Source organism: Malurus melanocephalus, unplaced genomic scaffold (assembly GCF_030028575.1).
Source record: "Malurus melanocephalus ecotype Western Australia unplaced genomic scaffold, MMel_1.1 scaffold_1973, whole genome shotgun sequence".
In the NCBI taxonomy this organism is placed as follows: domain Eukaryota; kingdom Metazoa; phylum Chordata; class Aves; order Passeriformes; family Maluridae; genus Malurus; species Malurus melanocephalus.
Genome location: NW_026625205.1, coordinates 1 through 12,537, shown reverse-complemented (window position 1 = coordinate 12,537; position 12,537 = coordinate 1). Strand labels below are relative to the sequence as shown.

General features: G+C 43.0%; 1 protein-coding gene across 1 annotated transcript; it reads left to right on the top strand.

Moving 5' to 3' along the window:
- The first annotated feature begins 687 nt into the window (after positions 1-687).
- LOC130587488 (G-protein coupled receptor family C group 5 member B-like) lies at positions 688-6,704 on the top strand. Its single transcript, XM_057388469.1, has 3 exons — positions 688-1,708; positions 4,564-4,676; positions 6,009-6,704. Exons 1-3 carry the CDS (start codon positions 703-705, stop codon positions 6,051-6,053), a joined length of 1,164 nt encoding a protein of 387 aa, XP_057244452.1. The 5' UTR covers positions 688-702; the 3' UTR covers positions 6,054-6,704.
- Positions 6,705-12,537: the final 5,833 nt, after the last annotated feature.

Here is a 12,537-nt window from a genome sequence, read left to right as displayed (position 1 = left end):
GTGTGCACCATTGTCACAGAATATGGGATTTTTCTAGACTGCCATTCCTGTTTCCAAATGCAATCTAATATCTGGGCTTTGGACGAGGATGAGAGACGTGAATATGATAACTGCCTATTGACTGAGCATGAAAACAAGATTTTTGTTTTTTTAAGAAACTACAATGTTTATTTTCTTTGGATTGCTTTATCCTTTAAATAGTAATAATTTAAAAAGTGGTTTTGACTCTGCCTTTGTTCCAATAAAAGGAGTGAGGCTGTGGAACAGTGTAATTATGATGGAGCTTACACTTGCATGGGCCCAGTGCAACTTGCACACATTTTGAACACCTTGATTTGAATGGGGTATTGCCTCTGAACAGGTAGTAAATATCTAAGTATTGTGGATAATTGGTATAGTGTAGTATTGGCAGCAGGATACATAATTTTTTTCTGGCTGTGTTTTAGGCCATGTGCAGGGTCAGAGTTTGTAAATGATATTTTCAATCTGTGCAAACAGAGCAATGAGTCATTTTGTATTCTGAGTGCAAGAGGCCAAAGCATCTTTTGGGAGGGCAGTGGAGGGGGCTGGGGGAGGCTGTGCCAGCTGCAAATGCAGTGCACAAACTGTAAACACTGCTGAAACAAACTGTGCTTTCAGTGGCTGTCCAATCTCCAAAACGAGCCCGAGCTAAACAAATATTTTGTTATCTCAGGCAGGAAAATGAGAACCTCCCCAGCCATTGGATTCTTGCTCCTGTTGGTGATCAGCCATGGCTCCTCCGAGAACTCCAGCACTGCCCGGGGGTGTGGGCTGGATCTGCTGCCCCAGTACGTGTACCTGTGTGACCTGGATGCCATCTGGGGCATCGTGCTGGAGGCGCTGGCCGGGGCAGGAGTGCTGACCACGCTGCTGCTGATGCTGATCCTGCTGGCCAGGCTGCCCTGCATCAAGGACAAGGAGAAGAGGAGCCCCCTGGGAATGCATTTCCTCTTTCTGCTGGGCACGCTGGGGCTGTTTGGGCTGACGTTCGCGTTCATCATCGGCGAGGATGAGCTGGTGTGCTCCGCGCGCCGCTTCCTCTGGGGCGTTCTCTTTGCGCTGTGCTTCTCGTGCCTGCTGGCGCAGGGCTGGCGGCTGCGCAGGCTGGTGCGGCGTGGCCAGAGCCCCTCGGGCTGGCTGCTGGCCGGGCTGCCCCTCTGCCTGAGCCTGGTGCAGGCCATCATCGCCAGCGAGTGGCTCATCCTCACCCTGCTCCGGGAGCGCCACCCCGCCTGCGCCTACCAGCCCATGGACTTTGTCATGGCTTCCATTTACGTCATGTTCCTGATGCTCTGCGCCACGGCATTCTCCTTTTTCACTCTCTGTGGGAAGTTTAAGAAATGGAAGAAGAACGGAGTATGCCTCATTATAACGCTTTTCTTCTCCCTCCTGATTTGGGTGGCCTGGATGACCATGTACCTGTTCGGGAACGCGGCGCTGCACAGGAGGGACAGGTGGAGTGACCCCACTCTGGCCATCGCGCTGGTGTCCAGTGCTTGGGTCTTTGTGATCTTCCACGCCATCCCCGAGGTGCACTGTACCATCCTTCCATCCCAGCAGGAAAACACACCCAATTATTTCGACACTTCGCAGCCGAGGATGCGCGAAACCGCTTTTGAGGAGGATATTCAGCTTCCCCGGAGCTACATGGAGAATAAAGCCTTTTCAATGGATGAACATAATGCAGGTAAGAATTGGCTATCATGTAGATAATTATATATAATTATATATGTTGGACTGTATAATATGTATGTATTGGACTGTATCTTTCTGTAGTGTCAAGAAAACTCTCTGTATGAGACATTTTTCAGATGTTGAAAACAAAGGTCATGAGAAATGCAATAATTTACACATGACACTTTCCTCCCTTTTACAATTAAGATACCATCTAATGATATAGAAAATACATCTGTTAGGTTAAAATGATTCTTCTCAATGTTGCTTTTTCTTTGAAAAACGGAACAATTTCAAATGCAAAGCAACACCAAAATTATACTCACTGTGGAAAAAACAACCTCTACTTTAAATAATGTAAAATGACATTTTCTGTCACTAGTGGTCATCAACATTTAATACAAAATATTTTCCAAAGACCTAAGAAAAAAACCAGAGTGGTCTACGTTACAAAATGCTCGGCCACTTGAGCAACAAAATGATTATTATTAATTATATTTCCATTAAAATGGATTTAGTGCCACTTCATGTGACTGTGGGGGAAAAATTTGCCAAGTGGCTTTTGACAGTTCAAAGACAGCCTTTGTTCTGAAACGTCTGAGGTTTCTTAGAGGTTTCGAGGTAATTTGCCCTCCTTGTCATAGAGCCATGTGTGATGACACATSATTAAAATCTGCAGTGAAATGTTTYTGAGTGATGCTGAAAGGAGCAGTAACAACTGAGCCCCAAACCCTGGGGAATGCTGAAGCTGTGTCAGGAATCCAGGCTGGGATTGTTTTAGGGGGGCTGAGCTCTGCTGYKGCCCCACACTTGGATGAAGGATTTTCTTACAAGTCCCACCAATTTTTTCTTACAAGTCCCACTGATTTTTATTCACTCCAATTGAGAATTGTGGCCTCTGTCCCAGGAGCTCCACATTGCTCTGCAGCCCCTGAAGGGAGGCTCAGGGCACATGGTCCAGTTACTTCACCTTCCTCTCCATCTTTAGGTGTCTTTGATTTCCTTGGCTTTGATGTTTCCTCAGGGCAGGAGCAGAACAGCGCTTTTGTTTGGCAGTGTTGGCTCAGGAAGGCATTTGCTCCTCTAAGTTTTTTTGCAGGAGTTTTAAAGGTCTTCATCTGAGGTGGAAGTTTGAACAGAAAAAAAAGAACTGGAAACTCCCTTTTGATCTAATGATTCAGTAATTAAGTTTTCTAGTGAAATGGATAGATGCATGATAGCTACAAAATCATTATGCTGTCTATTATAGTGCAATTTATGTTCTGTTTTAATCTATTTGAATTATAGTACAATACAAAATAGATGCCCTTATTAATATCTACAAGCTTTGTCACAGATCCTCATGTCCAAAAAAAAGTGGACTGTTTGCAATAACAGGGCAAGAAAATTTAGCAAAATGAAATTTTGATAGCTCTTTAAGGTAACTTTGAAATGACCTTGGATATTCTGTGTAAACATTTTGTATAAATGTGTAAATGTTTTAATGATGGTATGCATGATAAATATTTCCTTTTTCTTTACGTGTACTCGCAAATACCAGTGCAATCATGTGTGTTTATCACACAAGAAGTAGTCAAATAGCAAAAAAAAACCCCAAAAACAAAGCTACCAACCCTGAGATGGTTACATATCTCATAAAAAATACTTTATTTCAGTTTAGGAGTTTTTATCATTTGTTCTCCCAGTGTTCTGCAAAAATATGTAATTTTAAAATACAGAGCAAGGGAGGGTCTATGTGTATCTGAAGTAAACAGCTGAGCATTTGCAGGGTGGAATTTCTACATTTCCATGCTAAATCCATAGTGTTCTTCATCTTGGTGCTCAGCTCCCAGAGAGAGGAGTACAGTGGATATGGCAGCATGTGGCAGCAGGATCCATTTAAATCTTTACACAGAGCAGCTCTATTGGAGATAAATCCTGGCTTCATTAAAGCCTGTGCTGAAATTACCCTAAACTTCAGCTCATTCATGGCCAGAGACGTGGAAGTGTAATTTGAGTTCAGTCTGAAGGGGAATTGTTGCCCCAGTGCCTGAGATGTTTTAGCAGCTGACAGATGAGGAACCTCACACCCTGTGGATAAATGAGCTCTGTTCTGTCCCAGCTCAGGGAGCTTTATTTACCCTCCAAATTAAAGAGGGACTTTGGATGTGCCAGTCCCAGACTGGTTTAGAGAGAGCAGCTTTATGCATCTGTCCTTCAGAATTTACATCTTGAACCCAAACTTGTGCTAAAATTAATGGGGAAACTGATTTACTCCTGGTGTAAACAGCAGAAAGGACAATCAGAATCTCCCTTTGCTTCAGCCATTTGCCATGGTAAAGCTATTCGAAAGCAATATTTATTCATCTTTCTGGTTTCTCAGAGTGAATATAATCTGAAACATCTGGGAAATCCTTCTGTGCTAGTCATGCTGAAGTAATGCTCAGGGGGTTGTGAGCATTTCTGGCGTGAGCAAGGCTTTGGATCCCCGTCCACCGAGTTTGATAGAAAGCAAAATGGAACAGATTTTATTTAACCCCACAATCTCCAGAGAGCACAGGCAGCACTTGGCAAAATGTCTTGCACAAGATAATCACAGCTTCAGGGACTGAAGGCACTGAGCTCCACTGAAATGAGATGAAGCAAGCTTCAAAAATTTGGTTCCATTCAATTTTCCCCTCCACAGCGAAGTTCATTTAATGTAAATCAGATTCTTCTGAGATCATTCCCAATGTGGAAACGCTGTCAGCAGCAATGTGAAAACTGCCATGGCAATGTGGGAGTTCCAGTCAGTGGCAATAACTTGCACTGGTTCCCAGTACCTGAACTGGGAGGGACACGGTGTGAGGTTCAGTTGTGTTCTAAGGGTGATCTCTCTTTCCCAAGCAGCGCTGAGAACTGCGGGATTTCGGAACGGCAGCTTGGGGACGCGCCCCAGCGCTCCTTTCAGAAGCAATGTTTATCAGCCAACTGAGATGGCAGTTGTGCTAAATGGTGGCACTGTAAGTATCAAAATGGGATGATTTAAGAAACCTTGGATATGCACTGATATATACAACCACCACTAATTGAAAAACCTGCTTTTAGCGTATTCACAGCAGGGGCAAAGCTATAAATGAAAATTTAAGGCAGCAATATGCATGAAATGCTTCCTTCCCTCTAGAAAATATGTAATTACCAAGAGTTTTGCATTTGTTTACTTGGCTGTTCACGTTTTGCAGTGCAGCTTCAGTGAAACAAGCTTTTTTGTGAGACAACATATTTAATGGCCCTTTCAAATTAAATTTGTGTTAAAATATTTAATATAACTATTAAGTGACATAATTTCTAAACTGATTTTTTCAGGCTGATATGAGTCACACAAATGTTTTCAGGCAACACACTACTTTAAATAATTGCTGCCAATAATCTCTCACATGTCTCCCATTTTCTTGTAAAATCCATGTAATTCTTTGTAACTTACAGATGTGTACATCTCTTGAAAGGGATTCATAAAAGAGCAATATAGAATATTTTAATGTTAATAGCATCTATTTTTCTTCCTTAGACAATAGTTTGGCATGTTATTCTCTGATAGATCTGTATTTTTGCATCTTTGTACGATCCTTTAGTGATGCCAAACGGACTTTCCAAATGTTTCTCACATTGTGTCTGATTTTCACTTAAGACATTTCATATAGCAGGCACACTGTTGAAAAAGAACAATTTTCATCCCCACATTTTTCATGCGTATCTACATGCATCTCAAAAATCTATGCATGAGCCAGTTTATACTCATGTGAGTTGGGTTTTCTTTTGAATCATTGAGCTGATTCCATAACTCAACCTCTGCATTTAAAACCAACTGACGTGAACTGATTGCAGCAGGTCTGGTTTTAAGTAAGTAAAGTTTTGGCTGATTTTGGTGAACAAGAGTTACTGGAATTGTCCTGTGTGGGTAAGATTGTGTGAAACATGTTCAGCTTTAGTAAATGAAAGGCTTGGCTTTGCAGTCAGTAATGGATTGCATCTTTCTGGTGTTTGGATTCACCTCTGCCTGGTTTCTGATCCAGAATGTGCAGCTCAGGGAGAAGGTGGTTAAAGGACGAGAAGCTTGAGAATTTGGTTTGGGGTATTTTTTGTTTTGCTTTGTTCTGAGGTAGACACAAAGCTCATGTGTGTGTACAGTCATGGTTTTACAGAGATAAATGCACTGTCTGGGTGAAGATGAGTTCCTTTGCATCGCTTTGCTCTAGAATCACCATTGGAACAGCTCTCATGTACGTGTGCTGTGATAACAGTGATTTGTGCACAGTCAGATCTCTCAGTTACGGGTTTGTTATCCTTGTTTCCAGATCCCAACTGCTCCGCCAAGTTACACTGGACGACACCTCTGGTGAAAGCTGTAGGCTGTAGAGAATATCAGTCCTGGTGCAGATGTTGTTCCCTGGCAGTGTGTCTTTGAGGGAAGGAATCCATAACAATACACAACAAAGCAACAAAACATCCAGGATCTTTTGAAATCCTACAGAGGATTTTGCCTAAATGTGAACGCCATTGAACTGAGAATTGCAAAAACAAAATTGTAAAACCGAAGCTGAATCTAACTTGACACAGAAGTAGGCACAGCATAAATTGGAAGAGGGGATGTTGTACTCTGAAGTGTAAGATATTCTCTTATCTGTAACCTGTGTGCCAGGCAAGCCTAGTTTTGGTGGTTGCCAGTTGCTTGCAAAATACCCTCCTCTCACGTAACTTAATTCATGTTGCCACAAGAGATTGCCACCCCAGTGTGAAACCATGCAGGATTTCTTTCCGTTTTGCTCCTTTTGCCGTCATTTCAGATCCTACAGGTCCTGTTTGCTCGTGCCCAGCTGATCTGTGTCACACAGCACGGGTGCACTCAGGATGGGCACGGGGCAGTCAGACTGTGGCACCCCAGTGTCCAGTGTCCAGTGTCCAGTGTCCCGTTGGGTTCTGGCACTGTGGCACTCCAGTGTCCAGTGTCCAGTGTCCAGTGTCCCTGTTTGGTTCCAGGCTGGCACTGTCCAGTGTCCAGTGTCCAGTGTCCCGTTGGGTTCTAGGCTGGCACTGTCCACTCCAGTGTCCAGATTCCCGTGTCCCGTGTCCCCGTTGGGTTCTGGCACTGTCCACTCCAGTGTCCCCATTTGGTTCCAGGCACTGGGCACTGGGCACAGCTGGCCAAGGACAGGGCTGGAGGATGGAGGATGTTGCTCTGCTCCATTGTGGAGCTGCTCAGGGCAGAGAGAAGGGCTCAGCTGGGCCAGTGCCACGGGGTCCCTGGTAGCCAGCCCAGGCAGGGCTGAGCAGAGCTGCAATCCCTGGGATCCTGCGGCCACGCTGCTCCGGGGGACTGAGTGGGTTTGGGAAACCTGAGCTGGGAGGATGGGACTGGTTCCAGTGCTGGTTCCAGTGCTGGTTCTGGTTCCAGTGCTGGTTCTAGTGCTGGTTCCAGTGCTGGTTCTGGTTCCAGTGCAGGTTCTGGTTCCAGTGCTGGTTCTAGTGCTGGTTCCAGTGCTGGTTCTGGTTCCAGTGCTGGTTCTAGTGCTGGTTCCAGTGCTGGTTCCAGTGCTGGTTCCAGTGCTGCTGCAGGGAAGGAGCCGTTCCCAAGCCGGCTCTGCTGTGCTGGGCTGAGCTCTGCTCTCCTGAGCTGTGCTGAGCTGAGCTGAGCTGGGCTGGGCTGAGCTTTGCTGAGCTGGGCTGGGGTCAGGCAGGGCCCGGGGCAGCTGAGCAGCTCTCACCCTGTTGGGGTGAGCAGTCTGGTCCCCTCCACTGCAGTTGTTCGTGCATTTACGTGTGGTTGTGCATTTTAGTGCCTAGAGAGTAGAATCTCTGTGCTGGAGGTGGTTTGTTGTTGTTTTTGTTTATTTAAGGTGGTTTCTTCCCTACTGTCCCCCTCCCCATCCATTCTCTTGAGTTGATCCAAGGCAGACGTTTCAAAGCTTTTTATCTTTGTTTTCTCCAGGTTATTTAAAAGGTTCCCATTGCCCATGTGTTGTGCCATAGTTTTTCATTACGTTCAAGCAATCATTCCTTTCTTTAACATTTAATACATATCGGACATTGAAAACATCACCCTGTCCTCACTGTTTGGCCAATGTTAATCTTAGCTTTCCTTAATAATAAAAGCTAATTGTTTTTACTTGAAGGCATAGGAAACATATAACAATTAAACTTTGCATATGCTGTAATAAAAATATATATTTTCAAACAAAAAAAAATGTACAAATAATAGCTTAGTAGCTTCACAGAAGGAAGTTACTTGCTGTATACTTCAAAAGAAAGACGAGCTTTTTATTTTTCAAGAGTCTTCCTGATTGCTGCTGTAGCTCCATTTGTACTGAATTAGGAGCCCAGTCCTGCAGTTTGTACCCCACGAGCAGCCCTGTCAAAGCTGCAGGGCTCCCCCAGGTACAGAGGCTGCCAGAGCAGTCCCCAGGTGTTGCACACAGATAAATGTAGATATAGAGATGAAGAGATAGATATTGCCATTCTTGCCATGATCATCTTATGGGGTTTTATTTCCAAGCCCTTCTCCTCCAGCAGTGTTTTTCTGTCGTGCATGAGTTGAGCAGTGTCACTCCCTTCCCTCTGGAGCAGGGGCAGCATGTGCTTCTTTAGGATCCTCTGTTTTATTTTTAGGTAATTGGTGGCCTGAGCAGCCCAGTAGGGTGGGGTGGATATTGCATGCTCTCAGTCACTTAGAAATCCATTTTGCTTGTTATGAGCAGAGCTTTGATCAAATAAGAGAATATTGAACATAATGACACCCACCCAGAAGGCACATAATTTGGAACAAATAAAAAAATACTACCATCACTTGCCTGCTGAATTTTGCTTTTAAAAACCAGTTAATAAAATCCCTCATAAAACTCGTATCATAAAAATATATAAGATGACCATGGCATAAATGGTAGGACAGCTTTCTTTTTAAAAGTTTATCATGCTACAACCAAGACTTAAAAATTATAATACACATTTTACAGACCTCTGACAAAATCTGTACAAGATATAGTTATCTTAAAGTTTTTTTTCTTTTTCTAGATGTGACTGAATTGATAAATAGAGTTCCCAATCCTGCTTCTGATAAAGTTGTTTGGAATTTCAGGACTTAGGAAAAGATCCTACAAACTGCTGTTCACATGACTAATCTCACTGGGTTAGTCATGGGGACTATTCACAAAATTAAAAATTAGCAGGATTGGGTTTCATGTGTGGTGGTGAAAGTGTGGCAATAGATTAGGAGGGTCTTTATTTTCCAACTTTATACAATTAGTAATGAGCAACTTTTTTTTGTAAGTCACTAGTCTGTGATGTAAAATGCCCCAAAATAAAACTGTAATTGAAGAAAGGCACCTTTATGTTAATTTATATTTTTGTTACATGATTTACTTTTGCCTTTTTTGAAAGTTTTCTAGAATGTAGAGCATCTGTGAACAACATAATAAGTTAAGTAAGCACAAGCCTTTCGCAGTTCTCCTAATTAAAATTAGCTTTTATCCTATAAAAGCTACTCTGTTGTCCCTTGATGGTTGTGTGCTCATGGTGTTTCCATGCAGAAAGTGAAACCATAAAGCATCTGACAAAACCATTACCAGGATTTCTAAAGAGCAGCTTTTGATCAAAGGCTGGAAGGAGTTCAGAGTCACCAAACCTGTGCTGCTGTCAAAGGTTTGACACAAAGTTTGTGGTGTCTTCACAAGAGCACTCCCAACACGTGCTGTTGTTTCTGTAAAGAAGGTACATGAAATACATGAAATACATGAAATAATATAGAATTAGCTGTTTGTGCTTTAGCCCAAGCACGGCATCTGGGCTGGAGCTCGATGCCTGGCTCTAACCAAAGGCCATTCAAAAGGGAGCATTGTAGCTTTTATAACAAAACAATTGGACTCTTCTACCAACTGACAGGATTACAAAGCAGGTGCTTTTTATTAATTGATGAGAGCTAAAGCTCATTTTTGATAGATAATATATATTTATTAAATGTATTAACGTGTGTTTTATAACGTTCCCTTTTCCCCTGATTGTTGCATACTGGTCTCTTATTAAATACATCTTTCAAGGGTTTTCAAGACAATCAATGTGTACCATGATGAGTGTACATAAGTATACAAAACTACAAAGGTTGTAAAGCATGGGCAAAAATGTTTTATTTTCAAAATGCTGTTCTTAACGAGAATAAAGGCTTTACTATTTACTTACAATGTTTGTGTCTGCCTGGTTTAAAATTCACCTTGAATTTCTCCATTGCAGTGAGCAGTGCTAGCACAGCACTGTCCCTGGGTGCAGCTCCTCCAGAAAAGCAGAATTAAACTGAAGGAAAGGCTCCTAAAGCTCATTCCCTGGCCAAATCCCCACTCAGCCCTGGCTCTGGCACCTCAAACCCACCAAGAGCAGGCAGGGAGCAACAGCCAAACTCTCCACACTAAAAGGAGTTTTTTCCTGTTGGCTCAGCAGTTTCCTGTCCTGGCTCAGTTGCTCGTGCTGTGAAAAGGAGGGGACAGGAGAACACAGCGGGGCCTAAAGAGTGCAGGATGAGAGTTGTTCTTCAGATGGTTTCATTTTCCAGATCTGGTGTGACAATCATCCATCACCAACCAGGAAAAAACCAGGGGTGGGACTGGTGTAACAGTGAAGGTAAAATCTGTGCACATGATGGAAGAAAGCCCTGTGGAACACAGCAAGTGCTAAAACCACCCGTGTTTTAACATGTGTTTATTCAAAACCTCTGCACTTTGGATTTGCATGGAATTTCTGCAGTTCTGCTACTGTCTTCTCTAATAAAGGCCTGAGGAGGAATGTACTTGACAGGACTAAGTTAAAATAATAATAATATTAATAATAATAAGGGTTCCTTAGCAGGGGCCCAGTGTGATTTTCACTGGGCTTGATCCTGATGGAAGCAAGCAGCCTGGGTAAGGTTGCTGGAAATGCTGACACTGGGATCTTCATTCTGCCCCTCTCAGCACATGGGCTCCATGCTAACAAAAGGGAATTTGACTTTTCTCCCCTGCAGAAGTGCAGAGCAGCCCCAGCTCTCAGTGCCTTCCTTTGGAATGGCAGAGGTGCAGAATTCTGCAAATCAGACCCTTCTGACAGAGCCTGCTCTGGTGAGCCTGGACTGTCACAGCTCTGCAGGACTTGGACAAGTCCAGCTCATGATAAATGAAGGTTTTTGCCTTTGCTTTAACCTTTGCTTACATCTGGGTGTAACCCCATTTAATTTCATCCAGAGTTTAGTTCCTGTCAGAAGAGATTTTTGGTACCACAGGATAAACAGAGATCCAACCCCTCTGCCTTGATCTGCACCTTCCATCTGTTCTGAGAGAACTGGGCTCACTTAGACTAAGACTGAGCTTTGTCTTGGCTGCTGGGTCCTTACAGAACCTGCCTTTGATTTACAATCCTCACATGGAAAACTCTAACAGAGTTTCTACATCAGTGTCACAAAGTCCATTAGCTCTGTGCTTTGCAGTTTTAGTGAGGAAACTAAAATTGAGATGTTGAAGGATTTTCTGTACTTTCGTCCTGCTCTTCTAATTTGCTTCTCACTGCAACCATACAAAAAAAAAATAAATTAACATGCACAGAAACAAAAAAAGAAAACATCCATACTTCCACAGCAAATACTCCATTGTTCAATAAATAAAGAGAAGTCCCCTGCCCAACCCAAAAGGTGTATTTCTTCTTTGTATGGCTTTTTTCACAGCTTCAGCATTCAGATATTTGCACACAGTTCTCTGTGCAGCTGGGGGAGTTGTGCATGTGAGCTGAGGGCTGAGCTCTTTGCTAAGTAAGAACTCACTGGATTGTAAAAAAAAAAAAAAAATTGCAAACAGCTCTTTGAGGTTTTTGCTTTGAAGAATTTTCAATCAAGTGATGAAGTCATACAGTTCACCTCGTATATAAATATATTTTTGTCATTCAGGACAACAAGCAAGGTCAATAGAGAATGGTTTTTCTGTGTCTCAGTGGAAAGAAGAATGTTATCCATGTGATTGCAAAGGGTCTGCCAAATGGGAAAAAGCAGTCAAACAAAGAGCACAGGGTTGCTTGCTGGAGTAAACAATTCTAAATGAACAAAAGCTCTACATAAAAGTGCAATGTCCCACCCCCCAGTGAAAGCTGTTTTCAAAGCTCTGTATTCTTGCAGAATGCTGTAATACAGATTAACCTAATGTTTTTCTTCTGCTGATACAACAATCTGGTTCCTCACTCTGCTTGTGTGATTTCAGCTATCTTATTCTGGGTTTGCTATTTTAAAATTTTACAAACTGCTCTTTGACTTAAAAAAATCTGCTTTTCTATTTCCTACCCTTCAGAAGATGCATTTGTCCAACACACCTTTTACATCAAACTTTGCTGGGAGATTTATACATAAAAGCTCTGCTGGAGGCACAGAAAGCCAAATAAGCCCCAAAAAAATCCCCTTTGTACATAGAGTTTCAGGAGCTCAGTTACCCTTCCAAGGCATGCAACTGAAAACCAGGAAACAAAATCCTCCTGGCACATTCCAGGAATGCTGGGCTGCACCAACCCATTCTAATTTAGGGTGCTCAGTGTGCTCCCAGTGGGGGATTTTAGCTCACAGAAAGCAATCCCCCAGAAACACAAAATGCCCCTGCAGCAGAGGATAAAGCCTGGTTTATAATGACCAGGCAATGCACAGCCATGCCTTGATGGCACAAAACCCTGCTGGATTTCAGAGCTGGAGTGGCTGCAATATCCCATATAACTGGGAATGTCCTGTATACAAAACACTTTCTGTTGCATTGAATTGTAGCTACTGTTCCTTGATGTGATGAGGCTGACCTTTGTGAATGTTTAATAAAAATTGCCACATTTCACACCAAAAGGAGC

What these genes read in the sequence shown, in the direction of transcription:
- LOC130587488 (XM_057388469.1), top strand. Translation starts at nt 703, where the DNA reads ATGAGAACCTCCCCAGCCATTGGATTCTTGCTCCTGTTGGTGATCAGC. An exon ending in AATGGATGAACATAATGCAG is followed by an intron (nt 1,709 to 4,563) that starts GTAAGAATTGGC and finishes TTTCCCAAGCAG; the next exon opens with CGCTGAGAACTGCGGGATTT. An exon ending in TTGTGCTAAATGGTGGCACT is followed by an intron (nt 4,677 to 6,008) that starts GTAAGTATCAAA and finishes CCTTGTTTCCAG; the next exon opens with ATCCCAACTGCTCCGCCAAG.